Source organism: Mesoplodon mirus (genome assembly GCF_964341445.2).
Source record: "Mesoplodon mirus genome assembly, chromosome: 14".
NCBI lineage: Eukaryota > Metazoa > Chordata > Mammalia > Artiodactyla > Ziphiidae > Mesoplodon > Mesoplodon mirus.
Genome location: NC_138990.1, coordinates 70,567,700 through 70,593,179, shown reverse-complemented (window position 1 = coordinate 70,593,179; position 25,480 = coordinate 70,567,700). Strand labels below are relative to the sequence as shown.

At 37.1% G+C, this 25,480-nt stretch overlaps 1 protein-coding gene across 2 annotated transcripts in view; it reads left to right on the top strand.

The window, feature by feature from the left end:
* CLHC1 (clathrin heavy chain linker domain containing 1) overlaps positions 1–25,480 on the top strand; it is a 38,127-nt gene that overhangs the window by 12,141 nt on the left and 506 nt on the right. For both annotated transcript variants that reach the window (XM_082642120.1, XM_082642121.1), the window contains exons 3-10: positions 688–818; positions 2,864–3,065; positions 3,181–3,293; positions 3,685–3,769; positions 5,391–5,497; positions 11,359–11,533; positions 18,013–18,215; positions 23,962–24,141. In XM_082642120.1, the coding sequence (XP_082498246.1) occupies positions 689–818; positions 2,864–3,065; positions 3,181–3,293; positions 3,685–3,769; positions 5,391–5,497; positions 11,359–11,533; positions 18,013–18,215; positions 23,962–24,141 (1,195 nt within the window). In that variant the 5' untranslated portion in view covers position 688. The remainder of the gene's footprint in view (positions 1–687; positions 819–2,863; positions 3,066–3,180; positions 3,294–3,684; positions 3,770–5,390; positions 5,498–11,358; positions 11,534–18,012; positions 18,216–23,961; positions 24,142–25,480) is intronic.

Genomic DNA, 25,480 nt, shown 5'->3' with positions numbered 1-25,480 from the left:
GATTATCCAGGTGGGTCCGAAATATCATCACAAGTGTCCTTATACAGAGAGGTAGAGGGAGCATTGACACAGACACAAGGGGAGAAAGCACCATGACCTCGGGGGCAGAGACTGAAGTGATGCAGCCACAGAAGGCCGGCAGCCCCCGGAAGCTGGAGGAGGCAAGGAATGGATGCTCCCCTAGAGCTTCTAGAGGAAGCACAATCCTAAAAACACAAATTTTGTCCCGCTGATACTAATACTGGACTTCTGGCCTCCAGAACTGTGAAAGAATGGATTTCTGCTGTTTTAAGCCACCAAGTTTGTGGTAGTTTGTTATAGCAGCCATAGGAAACTAATACGATTACTTAACAAAAATAATTTTTTAATTGCAAAGGTAATTTTCAACTAAAGGGAATAGACATAGTACTTTGTGGCTAGATTATTATATTTAATACTTACAAATTTCCAATAAGGTTACGAATCATAGGCAGTATAAGATTTTATTGATGCTTTGAAAGAAAATTGTTCCTCACTTGTGAGGTTAGTTAACTTCCTAGGCATTTTTTTGTAAACTTCTGTCTACGTTCATAATGGTACAAAATGATAATTAGCCAAATTAAAGTAATAATTTAACCTGTTTTACTTTGAATTGTATGATTAAATAATTCATTGAAAGAAACATAAAAAAGCCTTTCTGTTTTTCAGGATGAGGCTTATTGAAAATAATTCCTCAAAGATTCAATTGCAGATAGATGAAATGAAACAACTTAGGGCAGAGTATGACACAAAAGAACAATATTGTATTTTCTGCAAAGATCCTTCAGAACCTATTCCAGGTACAGTATTTTGTTTAAAATATTTGAAAGAATTTCCAACTGTTTCCAGTTACACAAATTAATATATATGTGTTACCATGTATACATCTTCCAAGTATACCGGGACTTTAGCCAGACTTTACAAACAGCTTTAGTCTGGCCTCTAGGTACATACAAGGGAATGAGAAAACTTAACCCTAAACGATTAAAAGAGTTCCAGTCTGGCTGGATTATATAAAGTATAGTACAGTGGCTCTTAAAGTGTGGTTCCTACATCAACATCAGCATTACCTGGGAACCTGTTAGAAATGCAATTGTTTTGGTCCTGCTGCAGATTTACTCTGTCAGAAATTCCAGGGATGAGAGTCGGGGTCGGGTGGTGGAGCCCAGCAGTCAGTGTTTTAACAAGTTCTCCAAGTTTTTCTGATGCATTTTATAAAGTTTGAGAACCCATGGAATATGTTAAAAAAAACTGTGGTACGTTAAGTTCTGGTGAATATTGTTGATTCACATTGATGTCAGCATTCACTGGTTCCTCATTTTCAGCCAAGTCACATTTTAAGACATAGGAGTATATCCTGGAATTCCTCCAGAATATTGAGAGATTTGTATGATGAACGGATAGAGGAATTACAAATATACATCCTGGAGTAAAGAAAGACTTTGAGAATAGATAACTGCATTCAAAACCTTTCAAAATTCCAGGGCTTCCCTGTTGGCGCAGTGGTTGAGAGCCCGCCTGCCGATGCCGGGGACACGGGTTCGTGCCCCGGTCCGGGAAGATCCCACGTGCCGCGGAGTGGCTGGGCCCATGAGCCATGGCCGCTGAGCCTGCGCGTCCGGAGCCTGTGCTCCGCCACGGGAGAAGCCGCAACAGTGAGAGGCCCGCGTACCGCAAAAAAAAAAAAACTTTTCAAAATTCCAACTAGTGTTTATCCAGAGGCAGAATCAATAAGTGGAAATTTTAGGAAGTCAGGTTTGGTTTCAATGGAAGAAGCTATGTCTTGAGATAATGAGCTACCCCACACCAGAGGATTTTTAACTGAGGTTGAATGATCATCCTATGATTGGTTGAAGCAGGGACTAGATTCACTTTCAAGTATAAAATTATGACTAGCAGGCTACAAATAAGATACATATGAATAAGTACAAAATATCTGACAAATTGATTAAATGCTGAAGGGATTCAGGGTGTAAGGGAATGATTGAAATTAATTAGGGTTAATCCAGGGGGGGTCTTTTTTTCTTTTTTTCTTTTTTTTTTTTGCGGTATGCGGGCCTCTCACTGTTGTGGCCTCTCCCGTTGCGGAGCACAGGCTCCGGACGCGCAGGCTCAGCGGTCATGGCTCACGGGCCCAGCCGCTCCGTGGCATGTGGGATCTTCCCGGACCAGGGCACGAACCCGTGTCCCCTGCATCGGCAGGCGGACTCTCAACCACTGCGCCACCAGGGAAGCCCCAGGGGGTTTCTTGAAGAGAATTTTGAGGTGTGCCTTTAAAGGCAACAATTGGTCTGAATGAGAATGAAAGTCATTTGAAGTGTGTGTGTATGTGGGGGGCAGTTATGAATAATGAATAGAGGGGACAATGACCGAGGGAGAAAGGACTGAAGATTTGGCAGGCATTTATAAACTTTGCATTGGAGAGAATAAGCAGATTACCCTGGGGTTAGTTGTAGTAGACTAATGGAAGGTTTGGTTAGGGAAAAATCATTGAACAGGAATCCTGAATTATTAGGCAGAAGTTCTTGGTGTTACTGAATAAGATCGATATTTAGGGGTTTGCAAGATGTGGTGATGTGGTCATTAAAATTTTTTTTCTTAAAATGCTAAGGTTTGGACAATCAGTCTTCACTAAGTCTTCATTGATGATTTGTTTAAAACTACCAGCCACTTAGAAATATATGCTGATTCTGTTTATGTTCAATAATCTTCAAGTTCATGCTACAATTTCTTAATTATTTCTTAACATAGTCAACCATCTGACCTATTTTGCTAAGACTTGCTGTTTGAGCACAAGAGTCCCACACGTGGCTTGGCTTGTTTGATTTGTTCCCTTTTCCCTTAGGCATGACTCTCCAAGAATCTGTCAGTTTAGATGCTCTCACTAAATACTTGAAACATCTTGAAGATAAGTATGCAGAAATTGAGCAACTTATGTCAGAAAAATATTTACCAGCTCAGAGGAAGGCAGATTTAGATGAGGAAATGATTGTGGTATTAGAACGGCGAGATTTAGCTGAAAATCTGAACAATGAATTACAGTTTCGGTATGAAAGTTGAATATATATTTTTTACAGTTTGAAGCTTTTATTTGTGTTTATTTTAATATTCCACTATTTGATTTTAGGTTCAGTATATTATTAATGTTTTTTACCTTTATAGTCATCAAAGACTGCAGATTATTTCACAGGCACTTACTTTGTGGGTAAAATCTGATATGAGCAGATCATTTCAAGACTTCATGGAGCACATTCAGAAAAATAAAGATTTACACGGTAGATGATCTATATTTTTTAATTAACATGAATAATAGAAAACATTTTTTTTTCCCCCAGAAAGCTAAAGAATGGGGATTTTCCTAGGCTGAGTTTAAAGAAAGTAAAAATATACTTACTTCTGTTAGGTCTCTGTTACCCTGTGGGCTTCTTCCTTCAACAGCTGACAAATAATTGGTAAAGAGTAGACTTGGTCAGCCAAGGAGAGAATACCTGAAAATGTACCTGAAAATAAGGAAGAAAGGGATGGGGAAGCTACTCAGTTTAGGAAGAGGTTGGTGCTATTAGAAACTATAGCATTAAGTTGTTGGTATTAAACATTTATATGTTTGTTATTTTCTATTGATTGATAACCTTAAATATCATCCAGTGGTGCTTTCAATATTTACAGGTGAACAAGGCATTGTTGAGGAAGTACTTGAAGATGACCCAGGCAAGGCAAAAGAAGCTGAAATTTTGCTAAACTACGTTGAAAGGCAAATATTTAAAAAGTTTTTTGATTTTCCATGTTAAGATATTATAGCATTTATTTAATATTTATTTGAGGACATTAAATGTTTGGCATTTATGTAGCATCTTTTTGAGCTGTAGTCTCTAGCTTTTGTATTTTAAAATTCTACTCTAGTAGACAAATTAGAAAATAAGCTAGAATTTTAAAAAATAGATTCTTTGTGGAAAAAATACCAGATTGATGGTCTAAGAGATTTTTCAGAGGTTATAGGTGGATTGTAGTGTTAAGTTTTATTTATATTTTTAGATTTTTTATTTTTTATTTTTTTCTGACCTACTTGTGTCAGATTATCCTAGCCAATTTAGTCCTTTTTTTCTCATTATTTCCATCCTATGACATATTAGGAAGGCATATTTCCCCCTAATACTTATTAAATTATTATATATATTTTATAGTAGAGGCTTAGAGATCTAAGATTTTATTCTTTAAGAGGTTAATTCATGGGCTTCCCTGGTGGTGCAGTGGTTGAGAGTCCGCCTGCCGATGCAGGGGACACGGGTTCGTGCCCCGGTCTGGGAAGATCCCACATGCCGCGGAGCGCCTGTGCCCGTGAGCCGTGGCTGCTGAGCCTGCGCGTCCGGAGCCTGTGCTCCGCAACAGGAGAGGCCACAACAGTGAGAGGCCCGCGTACCGAAAAAAAAAAAAAAAAAAGAGGTTAATTCATAGGCTGTGAGGCTAGTATGTAGTGAACATATATAATATTCCTAGCCTTCTATGTTAAACAGTTTTCAACTGTTGATTTGCTTGTTGATATGGTACAAAAAAGGGGTAAAGATCATTTTGAGGGGCACCAAAGCCTGGATTATTTCCTTATACCCTATGCTTCTCTAAGTCTATCAGCTTCAGATATGAGAGAACAACCCTGGTTGAGGTTAAAAGTTTTATGTATTTTGTTTAATGTTACTTTGGTGTTTTTCTCCTCTGGGGTTCCACATTCATTTGCAACACTCTTTAAATCCTGTTTGCCATAGTTTTAATTGTGAGTAAGGACTGAGTTGATGTTTTGCCCTAGGAAGAGGAGTAGAAGCTTAAGTTATCTGAACTATTATCTTTTCTTCTTGTATTAGTCTCACATTTAGTTGGGAGTCTGATTCCTAGCAGAACAACTAAGGCTTCTGAATACCAAGGACACTTCTTGATCTTCAACTTGGCAGCCTTTGTGTGCAATTAATATTTCCTCTAGGCCGAGCCTTTAAGCAGATTGCCCTTCTTTCCCCTGGTTCCCCTTTTCTTCTGGAGATGATATGAGAGAAAAAAAATCTGAGCTCATTATAAATTCAGTTGAAGTTCTTTCAACTGAATAAATTCAGTTGCTGTTTCTATGGCTTGCTCTCAGCAGTATAGGAATAAGGTACAGGATCAGGTTCAAGTCACCTGGCAGGTGAGTCTTACTCTGAGGCTACAAAAAACAATATTAGGGAAGGAAGTGAAAGAATATTTCACAGAGTGAATGAATCTAGTTATAATTTATTAGAGGTGCTTTTCTGTATTACTATGCTACTATGTTTAGTCTGTATTAGACATTTCTAATCACTTTTCTTTACTTTTTTTGTGTACTACTATATAATGAAATGCACTGGCTGTAGGTTCAATGAATTAATCTCACTTGGGGAATATGAAAAAGCAGTTTATTTTGCAGCAAACAGTCCTGGAAGAATTCTTCAAAACATTGAGACAGTGAATAAATTTAAGGGTAAGCATTTCTCTCTGAACCTTACATGTGTATTGCTAATTATACTTTTTTTTTTCCTGATAGAATGGGAAGAGTATTGAATTGGGAAACAAGATCTACCATTTACTCAGTTTCCTTACCTGTAACATTAAGGGGTTTGATTAGGTTTTCCAAATTAAATTATGAAATATTTCAAGTATACAGAAAAGTGTGAGAAACATAAATAACAGCCATGTACTCGCTATCAAGATTTAATAAATGTTAATATTTTGTCAGATTTGCTCCACTTCCTTTAAAAAACAGCTTTGTTGTGGTGGGTTGACATACATACACTAAATTGTACATAAAATGTACAGTTTGTTAGGTTTTGACATATGTATCCTCCAAAAGTTCCCTCATTCCCCCAGTGATCCCTCCCTCCCACTACTCCCCACCCCTCCCACTGGTCTCCCTCCCAGAGCTTCCCTCCAGTCCCCAGGCAACTACTAATCTGCTTTCAGTCACCAAAGATTAGTTTGCATTTTCGAGAATTTTATATAAATGGAATCATATAGTAAGTATCCTTTTTTGACTGATTTCTTGCACTTAGCCTAATTATTTTGAAATTCATCCGTGTTATTGCATCTATCAATAATTTATTCTTTTTATTGCTGAGTAGTGTTCCATTCTATGAATAAAAATCCTTTACCAGATATATGATGCAAATATTTTCTCCCAGTTTGTGGCTTGTCTTTTCATTCTCTTAACAGTGTCTTTCTAAGAGTAGAAGTCTTTAATTTGTTGAAATCTAATTTATGATTTTTTTTCTTTTAGGGATTGAGATTTTAGTGTCATACCTAAGAAATCTGTGCTTAATTTGCAGAGATTTTTCTCCTATTTTTTTTCCCTAAGGATTTTATAGTTTTAGGTTTACATTTAAGTCTATGATCCAGTTTGAGTTAATTTTTTTTTTTTTTTTTTTTTTTTTTTTTTTGCGGTATGCAGGCCTCTCACTGTTGTGGCCTCTTCCGTTGCGGAGCACAGGCTCCGGACGCGCAGGCTCAGCGGCCATGGCTCACGGGCCCAGCCGCTCCGTGGCATGTGGGATTTTCCCGGACCGGGGCACGAACCCGTGTCCCCTGCATCGGCAGGCGGACTCTCAACCGCTGCGCCACCAGGGAAGCCCCTGAATTAATTTTTATATATGGTGTGAGGTATGGGTCAAAGTTTATTTTGTTGCTGAGAGCTATTCAGTTGTTCGAGGATAATTTATTAAAAAGACTTTCTCCACTGAATTGCCTTTGTACCTTTGTTGAAAATCAGTTGTCCATAGGTCTGTTCTATTTCATTGATCTATTTATTTATCTTGATGCCTATACTACACTGTCTTGATTACTGGAGCTTTACAGTAAGTGTTGAAATCAGATAGTGTTAGTCTTCTAACTCTGTTCTTTATCAGATTTGGTTTGGCTATTTTAGGTCTTTCATATTTCTGTTTAAATTTTTGAAATCAGCTTGTAAATTTCTACAAAAAGACCTGCTGGGGATTGCACTGACTCTGTAGTTCAACTTAGGGAGAACAGACACTGAACAGTATTGAATTTTCTGATCCAGTGAACCCTTAAATATGGTATATCTCTCCATTTTTTTTAGGTCTTTTAAAATTTCTTTTAGCAATATTTTGTAGTTTTTAGTGTTCAGGTTTTTTTTTTTGACATTGATGTTTAATTTTAAATGTTAAATGTTAAAATGTTTAATTTTTACTCAGAAGTTTCAGACATCTTACAAGTACCCAGGAACTCTTTCTTTGGCTGTGCTCTGAATTTAGCATAAATTAAAAGTGATTAAAAAATTAAAAAAAAACAATTTTTAAGTGATATTAGTATATTCCTGAATTTCTTTCTCTTCTCCCTTTGACTTGGTCTGCTCAAAGTATGGATTGCAAGTTTAAGTAAAACTCAGTGCTTGCAATTAATGCTTAAATAAATATAATACCAATTATATAAATAAATATAATTACCAGTGAAATTGGAAAACAGCAAACTTTTATTCATTTTCTAGGATTTTATTCTGAGAAGTTTACCAATACTAGACTGGTGGTACTTAACTGAGTGTTTCTGAGAATCACAAAATATTCTTTTATTTTAAAACTAAGATGCATTTTTAAAAGATGAGAAGCTCAGAAGGAAATGCAGGGGTATACATAAAGGGGAGGTATACTCAATGTAGCTTACAAATATAGAGATTAATTAGTCTTATCTTAGTTCTAAGTGGAAATTCTTGATGTCAAATATGTACAGCTTGTTTTAAATAAATTTCTTAAAAATACCTTTAAATTCATCAATTTGAACAAAAACATTCTTTTTGCTTTTACCTGAACACAGAAAATCTGTTGTCTACACATAGTGTATATAACATATGTATTAATAGAGATTGCATGACTATGATTTGTGTTCAAATGGGCGTGTCTCATATTTTTGCCCGCACAGTTTTTTTTCAGTATTTGATCCTTGTGCACGGTAACACAGAGTGTAATTTTATAGTTTTTATTCAGTGGACTTGAAGTCAAGAAACCATCCCAATTATGTACAATTTAATAACTGACTGATTATCAGATCATGTTACACTGCAAAAGTATTCTTATATCATGAATGCTGACACTGGGCATTTTGGGTGTTAAACAGTAACTTTCATAAGTCTGAGGTTTAAATTGGCATATGCATATGGCATATGTGGGGGAAAATGCCACAAAATTTAATAAACTTATTATAATTACAGAGTTGTATAACCATTACTGAAATTTAATTTTAGAACACTTCATTATTCCAAAAAAAAAAACCTTGTACCAATTAACTCCTCATTCTCTATTGCTTCTCCTCCAAACCCTGGGTAACCACTAATCTACTTGCTGTCTGTATAGATTTGCTTATTCTGGATCTTTCATATAAATATGATAATACAATAAATAGTCTTTTGTGACTGGCTTCTTTCACTTAGCTTAATGTTTTTGAGGTTCATTCATGCCATAGTATGTATCAGTAGTTCATTCCTTCTTATGGTGAAATAATATTCCATTGTATGGATGTACTGTATTTTGTTTATCCATTCATCTGTTTATGGTCATTTGGGTTGTTTCTACTTTTTGGTTATTATGAATAATGCAACTGAGCATTTCTGTACAAGTTTTTGTGTGGATATGTTTTTATTTTTCTTGGATAGATACCTAGGAGTAGAATTTCTGGGTTAGGGACTTCCCTGGTGGTCCAATGGCTAAGACTCTGAGCTCCCAGTGCAGGGGGCCTGGGTTCGAACCCTGGTCAGGGAACTAGATCCCACATGCTGCAACTAAGAGTTTGCGTGCTGCAACTAAAGATCCTACAGGCCGCAATGAAGATTCCACGTGTGGCAACAAAGATCCTGCCTGCCACAGCTAAGACCTGGCACAGCCAAACAAACAAACAAACTAATAAATAAATAAATAAGAATTTCTGGGTTATATGGAAACTCTATGTTAATACTTTGAGGAACTGCTAAACTATTTGCACTATTTTCCATTTCCACCACCAGTGTATGAGTTCTCATTTCTCCACATCCTTACCAATACTTGTAATGTCTGCCTGTTTGATTAAAACCTTTCTAATCTGTGTGAAGTGGTATCTCATTTTTTTTTTTTCCTCATTGTGGTTTTAATTTGCATATCCCTAATGACTAACAATGTTGAGCATCTTTTCGTGTGCCTGTTGGCCATTTTTTCTTCTTTGGAGAATTGTCTATTCTCTTTGCCCATTTGATAATTGTTTTATTTGTGTTTTTATTATTGAGTTGCAAGTGCTCTTTTTAATTCCAGGTAAAAATCCCTTATCAGATAGATGATATGCAAATATTTTCTTCTAGTCTGTGGATTGCATTTTTGCTTTCTTGTTGGTGGTTTTTTTTGTTGTTGTTCATTTGTTTGTTTGTTTTTAATTTTTTTTGATGTGGACCATTTTTAAAGCCTTTATTGAATTTGTTACAATATTGCTTCTGTTTTATGTTTTGGTTTTTTGGCCATGAGGCATGTGGGATCTTAGCTCCTTTACCAGGGATCGAACCCCCACCCCCCCTGCACTGGAAGGCGAAGTCCCAACCGCCAGACCGCCAGGGAAGTCCCTCTTGTTGGTGTTTGTTTGAGGTGCAAAAGTTTTTAATTTTGATGAAGTCCCATTTACCAATCTTCTTTTTTTATGGCTGTGCTTTTGGTTTTGTATCTTAAGAAATCTTTGCCTAACTTAAGATCCTATGTTTTCTTCTAATAGTTGTATTCATTTAGGTCTGTGGTCTACTATGAGTTAATTTTTTTGTTTGGTGTGCGATAGGGGTCCAAATTCATTCTTTTGCATGTGGATATCCAGTTTTCCTAGCACTATTTGTTGAAAAGACTTTTCTTTACCCATTAAATGGTTTTGGCCCCCCTTTGTAAGAAATCAATTGACCATAAATGTTTGAGATTTTTTTCTAGACTCTTAATTCTATTCTGTTGCTCTAGATGTCCATCCTGTGTAATCATACTATCTTGATTACTGTAGTTTTGTAGTAAGTTTTGAAATTGGAAGTGTGATTCCATCTTTCTTTTGATTAGTATTAGCATGGTATCTTTTTTCCATACTTTTACTTTAATCTACTTAATTTGTGTCTTTGTATTTAAAGTCAGTGTCTTCTAGGCAACATGTACTTGGATCCTGCTTTTTTATACAGTCTGACAATATTTGTCTTTTAATTGGGGTGTTCAGATCATTTACATTTAATGTGATTGTTGACATGGTTGACTTTTATTTGTTTTCTGTTTTTTCTCATCTCTGTTACTTTTTTTTCTCTTCTTCTACCTTCTTTTGGATTAGTTGAATTTTTTTATGATTCCATTTTTCTCCTTTGTTGATTTATGAGCCTATAACTCTTTGTTGTCTTATTTTGGTTGTTGCTTTAGGTTTTATGGGTTATATCTTTAACTTATCACATTCTACATTCAGGTGATATTGTACTACTTCATGCATTGTATAAAAACAGTATACAGTTTGATCCTTGAACAACACGAATTTGAACTGCACAGGTCCACTTATAGGTGGATTTTTTTCAATAAATACTTGTTATAGTAATACAAGACCCGTCATTGGTTTAATCTGTGGTTGTGGAACTGTGGATATGGTGGACCCATGTGGATACACGTATTCATGGATTTTTGACTGAGTGGGGGTCGGCGCCCCTAACCCCTGCATTGTTCAGGGATCAACTCTACTTCTAAATGCTTATATTCATAGCATTTACCATTTCTGTTCTTCATTCCTTTGTGTAGATTGTTTTTCTATCTTGTGTCATTTTCCTTCTGCTTGAAGGACTACCTTTAACCTTTCTTATAGTACAGGTCTGCTGGTAGTATATTCTTTCAGCTTTTTAAAAATTTTAAATAAAAAAAAATTTTTTTTTGGCTGCACCATGCAGCTTACAGGATCTTAGTTCCCTGACCAGGAATTGAACCCAGGCCCACGGCAGTGAAAGTGCTGAGTCCTAACCACTGGACTGCCAGGGAATTCCCATTTTATAGCTTTGTAAAGTTTTTTCTGGAGGCTCTGAAGTAGATTTCCATTCCATGCTGCTCTCCTAGCTTCTAGGTAGCTGTCAGCAATCTTTGGCATTCCTTGGCTTGTAGACCCATCACTCCAACCTCTGCCTAGGTTTTCACATAGCATATTTAGTCATTATCCAAAATATAAAGTTTAATCCACAAGCATTACTTAAAAATTATAAATATGTAATTTTAGATTAAAATTTTTAGAAAATGCAATGAGATGAAAATAAGAATATGAAGTAAGGAAAAGCAAACTATTACTTAAAAGTATTTGACTCAAAAACTTTTCTTCTCTTTGTAGCTGTTGGAAAAATTAGAGGAAAGCCTTTTCCATTACTCTTATTTTTTGAGGCTATCTTTAGCATAAGTCATGCTTTTAAACATCCTGTTGATGCAGAACTAACCCTGGAAGGAATCAAATGTGGATTATCTGAAAAACGTTTAGATTTAGTTATCACTTGGGTCACCCAGGAAAGGTAAGCAAAGTTAAACTTTTAACTTAATTTTGAAATTTGCTTCATAAAGTTTTTTGTTCTCAAATTTTAATAGTTTTCTTATCAGTACATTATTTGAGCATTTATTTCAAATCTCTGTTGCAACTAATCAGTCACAAAGTATTTACTAAGCATTCATGGATGGAGTAATAGAGCCTAGTCACAATGAGCCCAGATCAGGAGTTGACTCAAGGCAGCTGACAAGATGATTCATGACCACTTAATGGTGCATGGAAGTTGATAGGTAAGGATAGAAAAGGATTGATCAGTATCATGCTGCTCAGAGGGAGAAGGCAGGAACCTGTTTTCAGGCAGGCTGTGGATACATGTAAAGGATAAACCCAGGAGAAAACTTGTAAGCAGGAGGGACATGGACCCAAGGTAGCATTTAAAAGCACATACAAACCAGCAAGGACAGGCAGGAGGTGGCTTCTTGGAGTTGAGTCTCGGCACAAATTGGCAGATTTGTACCAGGGTTTCCTCAGATTGGGTTCCCTGGAACCAAAGCCTGAAACAGGAATTTGGGTGTACATGGTTGATAGAAGGAGGGCTTCTCAAGAAAAACCTATAAGGGACTGAGTGAAGCAGAACAGGGAAGGGGAAAGAGCCAAGCAAGGATGTGACCTCAGGCAAGTTCTAACCTTGGCCTTATTTATAGCAGGTTGGCTCTGAAGCATAAAACACATCACAGAGCTGTTCTCACTTGAGGCAAGGGGCCAGCCTTCCTTGCTTCTCCATCAGTCAGTCAAGGGCTGTGGGCTGCCTAGATGGGAATACATAAGTCTGGGCATGGTGGCTCCCACTAGCCCAGGGCAATTCCCTATGGAAGGGAAGGACCTGTGAGCCACTGGCAGCCAACACCCAGAGCATCTGGGGAAGGGTACGTTGGCCCAGTAAGGAGGATTTGGGCAGGACGCCAAAACAGCATCTGCCTTAGTCAACCATTTGCACAATACAGATCTATATGCTTCTCACATTAAGTTCACTCCATCCAGGCATATCTTCTCTAGGATTTTGTGGTCAATTCTTGGGGAAACTTACAAGAGGAGAGTTAGCGGGAGGAACTATAGCCCTTGTTGCTAGGTCCTAGGGCTGTAATTTGTTTTTTTTACAACTTTATTGAGGTATAATTTACATACAATAACCTATACATGTTTAAAGTGTACAATTTGATGAGTTTTTTAAAAACAGCATTATGAAGACACAATTGATACACAGTAGACTGCACATATATTTAAGGTGTACAATTTAAGTTTTGACATATATATATATATCCATGAAATCATCACCACAATCAAGATAATAAACATCCATGACCCTCAAATGTTTCCTTGTGTCCCTTTGTAATGCCTCCTCCTTCCTTCCACCACCTCTTGATAATCACTGATCTACTTCATGTTATTCTAGATTCGATTTCGTTTTCTAGAATTTTATATATATGGAATCACACATTGTATATTCTTTTCTCTCCTTGGTCTGGCCTCTTTCACTTACATTTATTTTGAGATTCATACATATTTATTAGTACTCATTATCTTTCTCTATCACCCATTATAGATTCTTCTTACAGTTTTGGTCTTGATGGCTTGTCTGGTAGAATGACTGTGGTTACCATGCCTTTATCAAACCATGTTTTATTTTTTTCTTGATTTTGATTTTCTGTTGGAGTATAGTTGATTAACAATGTTGTATTAGTTTCAGGTGTACAGCAAAGTGATTCACTTATACATATACACACGTATCTATTCTTTTCGAAATTCTTTTTTTCTTTTTGGCCACGCTGCATGGCATGCTGGATCTTAGATCCCTGAACAGGGATCGAACCTGTGCCCCCTGCGGTGGAAGCACAGAGTCTTAACTACTGGACCGCCATGGAAGTCCCCAAATTCTTTCCCATTTATAAACCATGGTTATTGATTTACCCACTAACAGTGTTCAGTTGTCTTGGAACTACCCAGAGATATACCAGTAGATATGCCACATGTAACAGACAACTGTATACCATTCAAAAAACAGCTATTGGGTCCTGCTAAAGTTGGAGTATTTATCCATGGAATGTCAGTGAGTGTAACTAGAAATGCCCATCATGAACTGTATTCTGACAGACTCACCAAGTCATAAGGTCATGTGGGCTCAGGAGAGTCCATGTAAAATCAAGTACAACCAAAATCATGCTCAGTCAGGTCCAGAACACACAAGTAAGCTTCATGAATAAGTGGCCCAGACTCCATGTCAACTATCATTGCCTGATGGACACTACTTCCACAGCTCACACCTATGGGCTCATGCAAGGGTGGGGTTACCTAAGACCAACAGACAGGAGAAGAAAAAAAAACCCAAACTTGGTTCATGGAAGGTTCAGATGATGTCCAGATGATGCCAACTTGTCACTTCATCTTTCAAAGATGGAGGAATATCCTTTAGGAGGACATGTACTTCTTAAACCAATGATAATTATATAGTGCTGTATTCCCAATAGGTAGAATCTTTGGGTCTTGGAAATGAAGAGTGGCGCTGCTCAACTGTTACTCCCAGGAGCCTGCTTGGAGAGTGTGTTAGTCAGGATTCTCCAGAGAAACAGAAAAAAAATATATAAATAAATAAATGGCTCATATGATTATGGAGGCTGAGAAGTCCCAAGATCTGCAGTCAGCAATCCAGAGACTCAAGAGAGTCAATGCTGTAACTTCCAGTCCGAAAGCTGGCAGCCTTGAGACCCAAAGGCAGGAAAGACTGATGTCCCAGCTAAGTAGTCCGGCAGGAGGAGTCCCCTCTTACTTGAGGAAGAGTCATGCTTTTTGTACCATTCAGGCCGTTAACCGATTGGATGAGGGCCACCCACATTCAGGAGAGCAATCTGCTTTACTCAGCCTGCCAATTAAAATGTTACTCTCTTCAAATACAGTCTCACAGACACGCCCAAAATAATATTTGACCAAATATCTGTTGTTGGTCAAATAATATCGTGTCAACTTGATATTATTTGACCAACAACATCAAGTTGACACTTAGAATGAACCATCAGCACAGGGAGTTTGTGCTTCCCATGCCTGCAACTTTAGGCTCTGTGAGTCTGGAAGTCCTGATTGACTATCATGAGAAGATAGGACTATTGCTAAATAATGGGGCAAAGGGGAATATTTTTGGCACTCAGGCCCCCTATACCCTTGAAGAGAGCATGATACCTGGATTTAGGTGATGTCATTTACTGTTTGGGAAATTTTATAAGGGAAGCAGTGAGATACGATAGGGAAAGAGCCAAGCAAGGATGTGAACTCAGGTGAAGTCTAGTATTAGTCAGTATTATAAGAAGAGAGCTGTGGAGCATAAGCCGTACCGCAAAGTTGTTACCGCTTGTTTATAGGACTGGCTTTTTGTATCCCTTACTAGTCAGTCATCAACTCTAGATTACTAGGGGGTTGAAAGATAGGCATAATTTTCTAGGTGAGGTGGCTCCAGTCAGCTGAGGGCAATTCTTTGGAGAAGGGGCAGCTATGAGTTGTCAATAATCAGCTGGAGAAGGGGCACTGGCACAGTAAAGGGGACCTGAGTGGGCACCAAAACTGTGTCTACCAGCTTATGAAGATCAATCTGGAAATAAGATAACAGCTCCTTTTGCTGGGTCTATGTGGGCATGGGTTGGGCTGTGAGTATTGGAAGGCAGAGTGACGAAAGGCCTCCCTGTCATCTCTCTAGTAGCCATGGCCGCCTTATTTTGCAGCCTAAGGGCTATGCTTTCTTGGCTCTAAATGCATAGGGACATAGAATACATATTAGAGAGTAGGTACAGTTCTCATCTTTAAGAAGTGTATCATAAGGGAGTAGATGGACAAATGTAAGCACTCCCTAAATAACAAATCCATGACTTGGAAATGTCCCAAACAAAAATGGCAAGTGTGCATACTACTACCTACTGCTACCCATTTCAAATTCATCATTTCCCTGCACAACTCTGGATAGTCATAAAACTGTCCTGGATTGATCTCACTATTGTTTCCCAGTGCAGTGTAGCTTTCTCTCACCCTGTCTTGTTATCCCTTCACTTACTGTTCACATAGTAATTAATTATTCACATAATAATAATTATGTTCACATAATTCCTGTTTTAGGAAACTTCTTCATATGTGTAGCCCTCTTTTCAGTCTTTGCCTCCTTGTTTCTTTCTCTGCCTGGTCACACTTCTACACTCTCCACAAAAGTACTTGTCAGGGAGCCCTGGAAATGGTGCAGGCATGAGAACAGCATCAGAAAGTGTGTGTTCATTACTAACACCTGTTATCTAGTGCAAAGACACTTCAGACAAGATTAATTTCCTTACATATGCTTGGCCCATTCTACCTCTTAGTTGTAAGAATTTAAACTCTTATGCATTTCCCTGAGTGCATAAAGTGGGAAAATACCACTACATTTTTCCTGAATTATTCATATTTGTATTTCTATATTTTTCTGGCCATACCATTTAGCATAAATGTCTTTATTCTAAATAGGACAATTTGATTTAACCCACTCAACTCTAGAGCATTCATGAGCTAATTAATATTGTTTGGATTTTCCATGTTTTGGGTTTCTTCTATTTAGGTACCTTAGACACTATAAAAATCATTACAACTTTACTCCATACCATATTGGTAGTGATTAATTTTAAAATGTTAGATTTGAATCTTCTGGCAGCATTTTTATTTTTTCTTAAGCTTTGATGGCACTGTGTGGTAAAACTGCACTAAAATTAGAAGGCTTTGGATAACTATGGATTATACCTATTCATACATTTCAGGTCTCCATTAGGAACTCATAAAAACAAAAATCTCGCCTTTTTCAAAAAAATTATTGGATGACTACTACTGAAAAAGTGCTACAGACTGAAAACAAGGCAAAACTTTGTTTTGGGTGTCTGACTGCTACCTGTCTTACCCCAGGGCTAGAATCATTGTTTTTCTCACTCCCCGAGCCCTGTCACCACCACACCCCCCCACCGCCTGCTTTTCCTTTGGGGCCAATTCCATTCTTTGGGGGCTTGATCCTCCTCCTCCTTTTGGATAATTTTCTTTTAAATCATACTCTTTGCTTCTGATCATCCTTTTGGAAAGTGACAAACCAAGACAGCAACCTTAGTCTCAACTCTGGCCTTCTCTCGGGTAAAACAGCATCGTGAGTGTGACCACTGAAAATAATGAAATAATGGTATTAATAAGAGAAATAAATAGTAAGATACTGGTATTTTCATGTTGCTCCAGTAATGCAGTCACTACAACAACTGAAATAATGACTTGTTCAGTCTCAGGAAACGTGGCTTTAACTACCAAAACTTATATTTTGGTATTAAAATGTGGAAGTCGGGGAATTGCTTCCTAAATAATTGATTCGTACCCAGGAGCTGCCTTTTGATTTTAAACCCACCTCTCTGCTGCCTGCCCCAACAAACACAGAGGACTTTATCTACTTAATTTTCAATAGAGACATTTTGTAGGAGTTTCAGTATTTCATTTTATTGTTATTGGCATTTTATTACATATATACAGACACTAATATTATGTGACTGTTGTTATTCTGTAGCTATTAATTAAAAATATAATTATGGGACTTCCCTGGTGGTCCAGTGGTTAAGATTCCATGCTCCCAATGCAGAGAGCACGGGTTCGATCCCTGGTCAGGGAACTAAGATTCTGCATGCTGCATGGTGTGGCCAAAAAAAACCCCAAACAATAAAGCCCAGTACAGCCAGTAATTAGAAGTGATATCTTTAATGATACCTAAATGTTTTTTGGCTTATGCTGATAGATTCCAGGTGGAGTTAGTAGTACAGATGGTTCCCTTCAATTGTGTATGAAGATGGTGCACTAAAATTGATGAAAAGTGAAATCTACTTACTTGAGCCATCTCAAAAGAACTGTTTCTTCAGTCTCTCCTAATAGACACAGTTAAGTCCCTTTATTCCCCCCATTGTTTCTTTCAAATCTATAACAATTAAAATAAAAAACACTGCTGTTGCACTTTCTGTTTTTGTTTTAGTACAAATGCTTGCAAGATCTGTTGGTAATTTTGAGCTAAAGATTTTGTCACTACCTTTAACCAACATTTAATAAGTTCTTACATTCTACAGGGTTTTGGAATCTAGATAACAGCTAAGAACATTGAGAGCCTCAATTATGAGAGAATTTTTGTTTACCTTGAAATTTTAAATCCCACCAATCTTTTCAGGAGAGTTTTAACCTTGTTTGTAGATCTTTTTAAAAGTTGAGCTCAGTTTCACCAAAATTACTTCCCCCAAAGGAAGACATGCTGATTGTTTTTGTTCTTGTTGTTAAGTCTTAGATATGTTTAATTTCATCAGTTGCCTACTAACTTGGAATCCTTATAGACCATAGAAAATCCAATTCTACTGTGCTGAATTTTCAAATATTTCATTCTCATCCATTCATCAAGAGCTCACTAACATGTGCCCTATTGACTGCTTGCTCTAGGCTGATGTTTTCTGAGGAGGCTGGGGATGTGATTTTTGATTATGGGGAGCAGGATACTTATAACAAGGCCAAGTGTCTGGCTTTAGCTCAGATTATCTATAGTGAATGTGGCCTGCACAAGAAAGCTCTTCTTTGCCTGTGTAAACAGGGTCAAATTCAAGGGGCCATGGAATACATACAACAATTCAAGGACTTTACTTCTGGTAAGCGAAAAAGCCTATTATTTGTATACATTCGAATTCTGGACTTGAATTGTAAGATCACCCATGATAGCAGGCAATATTTTGGACTTATACATTATAAAGCTTGTTTTGTGTATACCAGTATGTAGATTTCTTTTGTAATTTTTAGTGAAAACAGGTAAGCTGAAGCTGATTGACTTTGATGGTGGACATTCAAATACATTTTATATTTCTTCAGTACATAAACATTTAGTAAACTTGCAGATATTTGGACCATGCTACTTAAAGGATTTTTAAAAAATAACTGAACTTATATATATCATTCTGAACTATAATATAAGCATTAGAAATGAAGAATTAGTGAAATAATATTGATTTTAAAAGTTTGAAACACCTAGGTTGCAGCTGGGCAGTGATCTGAGAGAATTGTGGACCTTAGGGTGACCCTAGTTGAATGAGCTGATCTCTTATTATAGTCTAGTTCAGCAGTAGCCTTAATGTACAGGTAGTCCTGACATATCCCCATATCCCAGGCCTACGTCAATCCTGATTTTGCAAGCTGTGTACTCTAGTTCTAAGAAATTGCACAATGGAACAAAATATAGCACTTTTAGGTCACATTCTTCCAGGAAAAAGAATCTTTTATGGTCGTCGAATCTGATCATTTTCAAAGAGTAAATTGACTTTTACTTAGAATCTGTTTTTTAGAGTTATTAATTTTTTTCATTCATTATGTAACAGCATGCCCGATATTATTAGTGTGATAATAGCTATAGTTCAGCTTTTTACATGCCTTATCTCACTTAATCCTTATGTTAACTCTATGAACTAGGTTTTGTTATTATCCCTTTTTTTTTTTTTTTTTTTTTTTGCGGTACGCGGGCCTCTCACTGTTGTGGCCTCTCCCGTTGCGGAGCACAGGCTCCGGACGCGCAGGCTCAGCGGCCATGGCTCACGGGCCCAACCGCTCCGCGGCATGTGGGATCTTCCCGGACCGGGCACGAACCCGTGTCCCCTGCATTGGCAGGCGGACTCTCAACCAGTGCGCCACCAGGGAAGCCCATCCCTATTTTATAGATGAAAAATAACTGTGTCCAAAGAGAGGCTAAGGCACAGAGAGGTAAGCAATTTGCCTATATACACACAGCGATGGAACAGAATCTGGCAGAGTAGTTACAACACAATATTTGTTGAATGAATTATATATTTTATTAATATTATCTAATTTATACAGATTCAGTTTCTGTGTTAAGTATTATTTTTCCATAGAATTATTTTAGTCAAGGAATAAAGGTTTTAGTTACTCTTGGAATTTTTATTGAATGAAATGTGAAGTGTCTTCTTTTGCTTGCAAAATTTGCCTTGCATGAGTATATAGAAACATGATTGACTCATTATCATATTATCCTGTTCCTCTAGTAGTGCATTACACTGTAAAATAATTATACAGTCAGCCCTCCATATTCATGGGTTCCACATCCATGGATTTAATGAACTTCAGATTGAAAATATTTGAGGGAAAAAAAATTCCAGAAAGTTCCAAATAGCAAAACTTGTGTTTGCTATGCATCAGCAATTATTTACATAACATTTGCATTGTATTTACAACTATTTACATTGTATTAGGTAATCCAGAGATGATTTGAAGTATATGGAAGGATGTGTGTAGGTTATATGAAAATACTATGCCATTTTGTATATGAGACTTTTTATATAAGAGACTTGAGCATACTCAGATTTTGCTATCTGCAGGGGGTCCTGAAACCAAACCCCGTGGATATCAAGGGACAACTGTATATTGTACTAATGTAAGAAATATTAACTCTCCTGTATAATTAGAACCTTGATATTTATCCTCAGAATTTATTTAGTACAACATCATAAGATAATAATAACCTGAAGAAAATTAAGCTTAAAAGGTAGAAACAATGTTTGAAAAATTACTCTGCTTATTTTACTTTTTAATGACAAACAACCACAGCTTTCCAAAGTATTATCCTTGCCCTCAGGGGACAGGCTCAGTTTGTTAATACTTTCTGGTTTCAGAAGAAAATGGTCTTTCTCAGATTTAGACTATCAACTCTACATTTACAAATCAAAGAAACAAAACAAAAATGGTGAAGTCCTAAAAAAGTCTTTTGTTCCAAAAGCATAAATCTGACTCATAGAGCATCTGTTTTAGAAGGAAAAACTCTTCGTTTTTCCTCCCTAATGATTTCTAGAATAAAGCCTGAAATGATTTGTTTGTTCACCTTCCCCATCATCATTAAACAAGTGAATGTACCTATCTGGTTATATTCTAGATCTGGAATTCTAGACTCCGAGGCTAGAAACAATCTAGAAACTGGGTTATTCTAGACCCGAGGCTCTCAAACCTTCTGGTCTCAGGTCTCCTTCATAGTTTTAAAAAGCATTGAAGATCCCAAAGAGTTTTTGTCTATGTGGCTTATATCAATTGATATTTATCCTATTAGAAATTAAACCAGGGACTTCCCTGGTGGTCAGTGGTTAAGACTTTGTCTTCCAATGCAGGGGGTGTGGGTTCGATCCCTGGTCCAGGAGCTAAGGTCCCACATGCCTTGCAGCCAAAACAAAAAACCAAAACAGAAAACAGAAGCGATATTGTAACAAATTCAATAAAGACTTTAACAAAAAAGAAAAGAAAAAGAAGTTAAACCAGAAAAAAAATTTTTTGGAGTATAGTTGATGTACAATATATGTTACAGGTGTACAGTATAGTGATTCACAATTTTTAAAGGTTATACTCCATTTATAGTTATTATAAAATTTTGGCCATATTCCCTGTGTTGTACAATATATCCTTGTAGCTTATTTTATACTTAATAGTTGGTACCTTTTGATCTCCTACCCCTAAATTGTCCCTCCCCCTTTCCCTCTCCCCACTGGTAACGACTAGTTTGTTCTCTATATCTGTGAGTCTGTTTTGTTCTATTCTCAACTGGTTTTCAGCCAGGTTGATCTTCTTCAGCTGGAGTGTGGGCGCTAGGAGCTGGGGGTGGGGGGTGGGAGAGGAGTTGAGGGGCAGAGTCTGCAGCCTGTTGCTACACAGGTAGAGCTCCTGGAGGTGGCTCAGGCCATTCAGGGCGTCAGGAGACAACGAGGCCAGCTCGTTGAAGGAGACGTCTGTGGTGTTGAGTGCCGTTAGTGCCCATCCCAGCAAGGGCAGGCTTCTCAGCTTATTGTGGGATATAATCAGGGTCTCCAGCCAGGGCAGTGTCACATCAGTCTGCAGGGCTGGTCAGCTGGCTCTTCCCCAGGTGCAGCTGAGTGAGGTGAGTCAGATGCATCTATGTTTTTAGATTCCACATATTAAGTGAGATCATACAGTATTTTTCTTTCTTTGTCTGGCTTATTTCACTTAGCAAAATGCCCTCCAAGTCCATCCATGTTGCTGCAAATGGCAACATTTCACGTTTAAAATAACAACAATAGGGAATTCCCTGGTAGTCCAGTGGTTAGGACTCTGTGCTTTCACTGCTGAGGGGGCGGGTTTAATAATCCCTAGTTGGGGAACTAAGATAGCACAAGCTGTGCCGCGAGGCCAAGAACAAAAACAACCACAACAACAATAAACCGATGATGTACTGTCATAAGTAAAATATGTTTACGAAAAGTAACTTTTCCAAGGCTAAACAATTTAAGGAAAAGAGTGACGCTGTTTTACATTTTTGTAAATCTCTGTAATGTCTGGTTTAATGGGAGATAGCTGGCTTCCCATATCTGATCCTATATTCAGTCTATTGTAATATGTCATGTAGCTTCTGGAAAAACACCACTGTATATTTGTGAGATAAGGAGAATGAAAAAGGCAAATTTTAGTTTAGTTTAGTTTTAGTTTAATAGTTCTGACTTTATGGACCCTAGACCATATCTTGAGAACCACTGTTCTAAGTATCTAGGTATTTTGTGCATTAAACAGTACCATGGTTGATATATAGACCCTTATAACCTTATTAAAATAGAACATACAAGATAAATAATGATCATTATTACATGTCAAACCAAGGAATAAGGAAATGCATTCTGAAGTAAGTAGAGGAGTAAGTTCATAGGATTTGAACTTGTGTCCTTTCTAATTAGTCAGAGACCATACCTTGTACATAATGGAGTAAATATTGGTTAATCAATTAATGGAGAAGATAAGAGTATTTGAATACTTGATTGAATGAAATAGAGAGAGATGGATGAGTTATGAAATGTTGGAGACAGGGGGGTCCTATATAAATAACTTCACCGTAGTGGAGGCCAGATTGAGCGACCCAAATCATAAACTTCTACCTCTTCTCTAGGGAAAAGTTTAAAAAAAATTATTTGACTTCATTGATATAGAATTATATTCTGCTATTCCTTGCTTCATCTTTTACCATTTCTCTTTCTCTGTCCTTGTCTCTCTCTCTTTGTGTGTGTATGCATGTATATATATACATACACACAATGCACACACACATATTTATTATTTTGGAGGAGCAGCACCATAGATTGGAAGGTCATGAACTTTGGGGGTCAGATGAACTGTTCTTCTTTAGACTATGTGTCTAATTCTGGGAAAATTAACTTCTCTAAGCCTGTTCCCTCACTTGTAATTTGAGAATAATAATATCTGACTTATACTGAATGTTAGATGTAGTAATTTAATATATGTAAGTTCACAGTACAATAAATATGTGTTTAATAAACACTAGATTACCTTGTATTACCTTTTAGAGTGCAGGTATGTTTACACGTAGTTCTTGAAGTGCTCTCAGAAATTATTCTGAAAATTAACTCTGTTGTGGCCCAAGAAGAATATTTTTACTTTAAAAAATTTAGTAAGGGGCTTCCCTGGTGACGCAGTGGTTGAGAGTCCGCCTGCCGATGCAGGGGACACAGGTTCGTGCCCCGGTCCGGGAAGATCCCACATGCCGCGGAGCGGCTGGGCCCGTGAGCCATGGCCGCTGAGCCTGCGCTCCGCAACGGGAGAGGCCACAACAGTGAGAGGCCCGCGTACCGCAAAAAAAAAAAAAAAAAAATTAGTAAGTTAACACAAAGTTTATAAATTTAAGAATATAAATCATGATTGTAGCTTTAGATTATCTGAATGGTTAACTAGTAGATTAAACCATATGAAATTACTTTTTTTTTGAAGTAAAAAATGGTCAAGTGTAGGCAACTTCATATGGCTCAACCTCTAGCTACTTGAACTAGCTAACAGCTTCTTAAAATCTTCATATTTGGGTTTCTAAATACTTGATATTTTTAGGAAAAATTACTGAGCCCCTTTTCTGTGCAAGGCACAGAAAGAAAGATATACTCAGTAGAAGTTGGCCCCCAAATGAGCAACAAGATGTAGACAAAAATAACGTAGTATTAGATGGGAGCTTAGAAATTGTGGAGATACTAATTCTAGCACTTTAAGATGCAAAAACTGAGGTCCAAAAGATTAAGTGACTGATTGAGCTATGATTAGAATTCAGGATTCTTGATTGTCAACCTGGTCCTTTTTTTATACCACATTTCTTTTCAAGACTGTTCTCTGATAAATTTTTTTCCTGGTACTATGTTTAGGTAGTTTTCCTTTGTTTTTTGCTATGCTGAGTATGATTTTTTTTTTTTTTTGGATTGGAGATAGTAATGTTGAATTCATTGAGGGCTTTGGAAGGACTGGAAAAAGAAGAGTTGATTGGCAAATATAGACATTAGCTAGTCCCAGTTTCTAGTTGATGTATCATATTAGGATGTTGAGACAGTTTTTCATTTTTGCTTTCAGATGACCTGATGCAGCTAATAAAGTTTTGTCCCCACACTGAATTAATTCAGTGTCTCACTAAAGAATGGAATGGGAAACCACCATATTTATCTTTTGGTCTTGCTGTACTTCACCTGTTCTCTGTAGATATGAAAAAAGTTGGCATTAAGCTACTTCAAGAAATAAATAAAGGTGGGAAAGGTAAGTGAAGTAAAATTTTGTAGTGAAGGAAGTAGTAGTGGGTTATTTAGGGAAAGGTTCAAGATTATTATGTTTGAGTTAACTCTATCTTCCGAAGAGTTTATTCTTGGCAAGAGTTAAATTTAGGTGTTTATAAATGTAAAGATTACCATGTTAATATTCTGTTGGCAATAGTATATATTTGTTGAGAGGATTAGAATGAAGAGAGACTCTTTCTGAAGCTTGAGGGGAACATCATAATAGTTATAATAGCTATCACTACTGTAAAATCTTTATATATAGTAACATGTGTATATTTAATAATTTATATATATATATATATTAAATGTTATTTAGATAAACTTTATGTTTTTTATTCCTAAACCAAATATATATGAAAATATTATTTACATATATTATTTACTCTGAACCTCACTCTGGAGTGGGATCAGGAATAACTAATTAGATCTCAGTTTTTTCTTTCCTTTCTCTAATTTAATATAGAAACTTGAGCAGACAAATTGATTTTAAATTATCATATGGGGCCAAAGAAAGAATAGTAAATTACATGAAAACATAGTTGGGAAGATAATTTAGAAATTATCATTACAGATATCAACTAAAATATTTTATTTGATAGAAAAATAGTAATCATGGTAGAAATAAAATAATAGTGATTACAATAACCTGAATAGAGATCCTCTTTAATCAAGTATTATAAGTAATGCAGGTAGTAGATAAATGAGTTCCATAAATAGTTCCAAAGAGGGTCACTATAATTGATTTTCAAAAGTAAATAATATCGGGCTTCCCTGGTGGCGCAGTGGTTGAGAGTCCGCCTGCCGATGCAGGGGACACGGGTTCGTGCCCCGGTCCGGGAAGATCCCACATGCCCTAGAGCAGCTGGGCCCGTGAGCCATGGCCGCTGAGCCTGCACATCCGGAGCCTGTGCTCCGCAATGGGAGAGGCCACAGCAGTGAGAGGCCCGCATACTGCAAAAAAAAAAAAAAAAAAAGTAAATAATATCATTAGTTTTCTTTAATAAACAAAATCCTTCTTTTATTTCCTTTAGAAAAATATTTGTTAAAGAAGCCCCATCATTAAGAGGCTTTTTAAACCCTTAGGTTAGCACTATAGGGCATTTGTAAAAGTGTTTGAAGGATCATGAAAACTTGACCATCAAATTTGTTTGATAGTTCCTAGTGGTACCTTATAGACTGTGAATAAGGCTGAGCCCACATTCTTCACTTTCTGAACTCCCTTCCTTTCAACCTTCAGCATCTGCTGACCTTACCAAGAAGGAGATGAGTGGAGGAATAGTTAATGTGAGAAATGGTGGAGAGTTGAATTGAGGCATGAA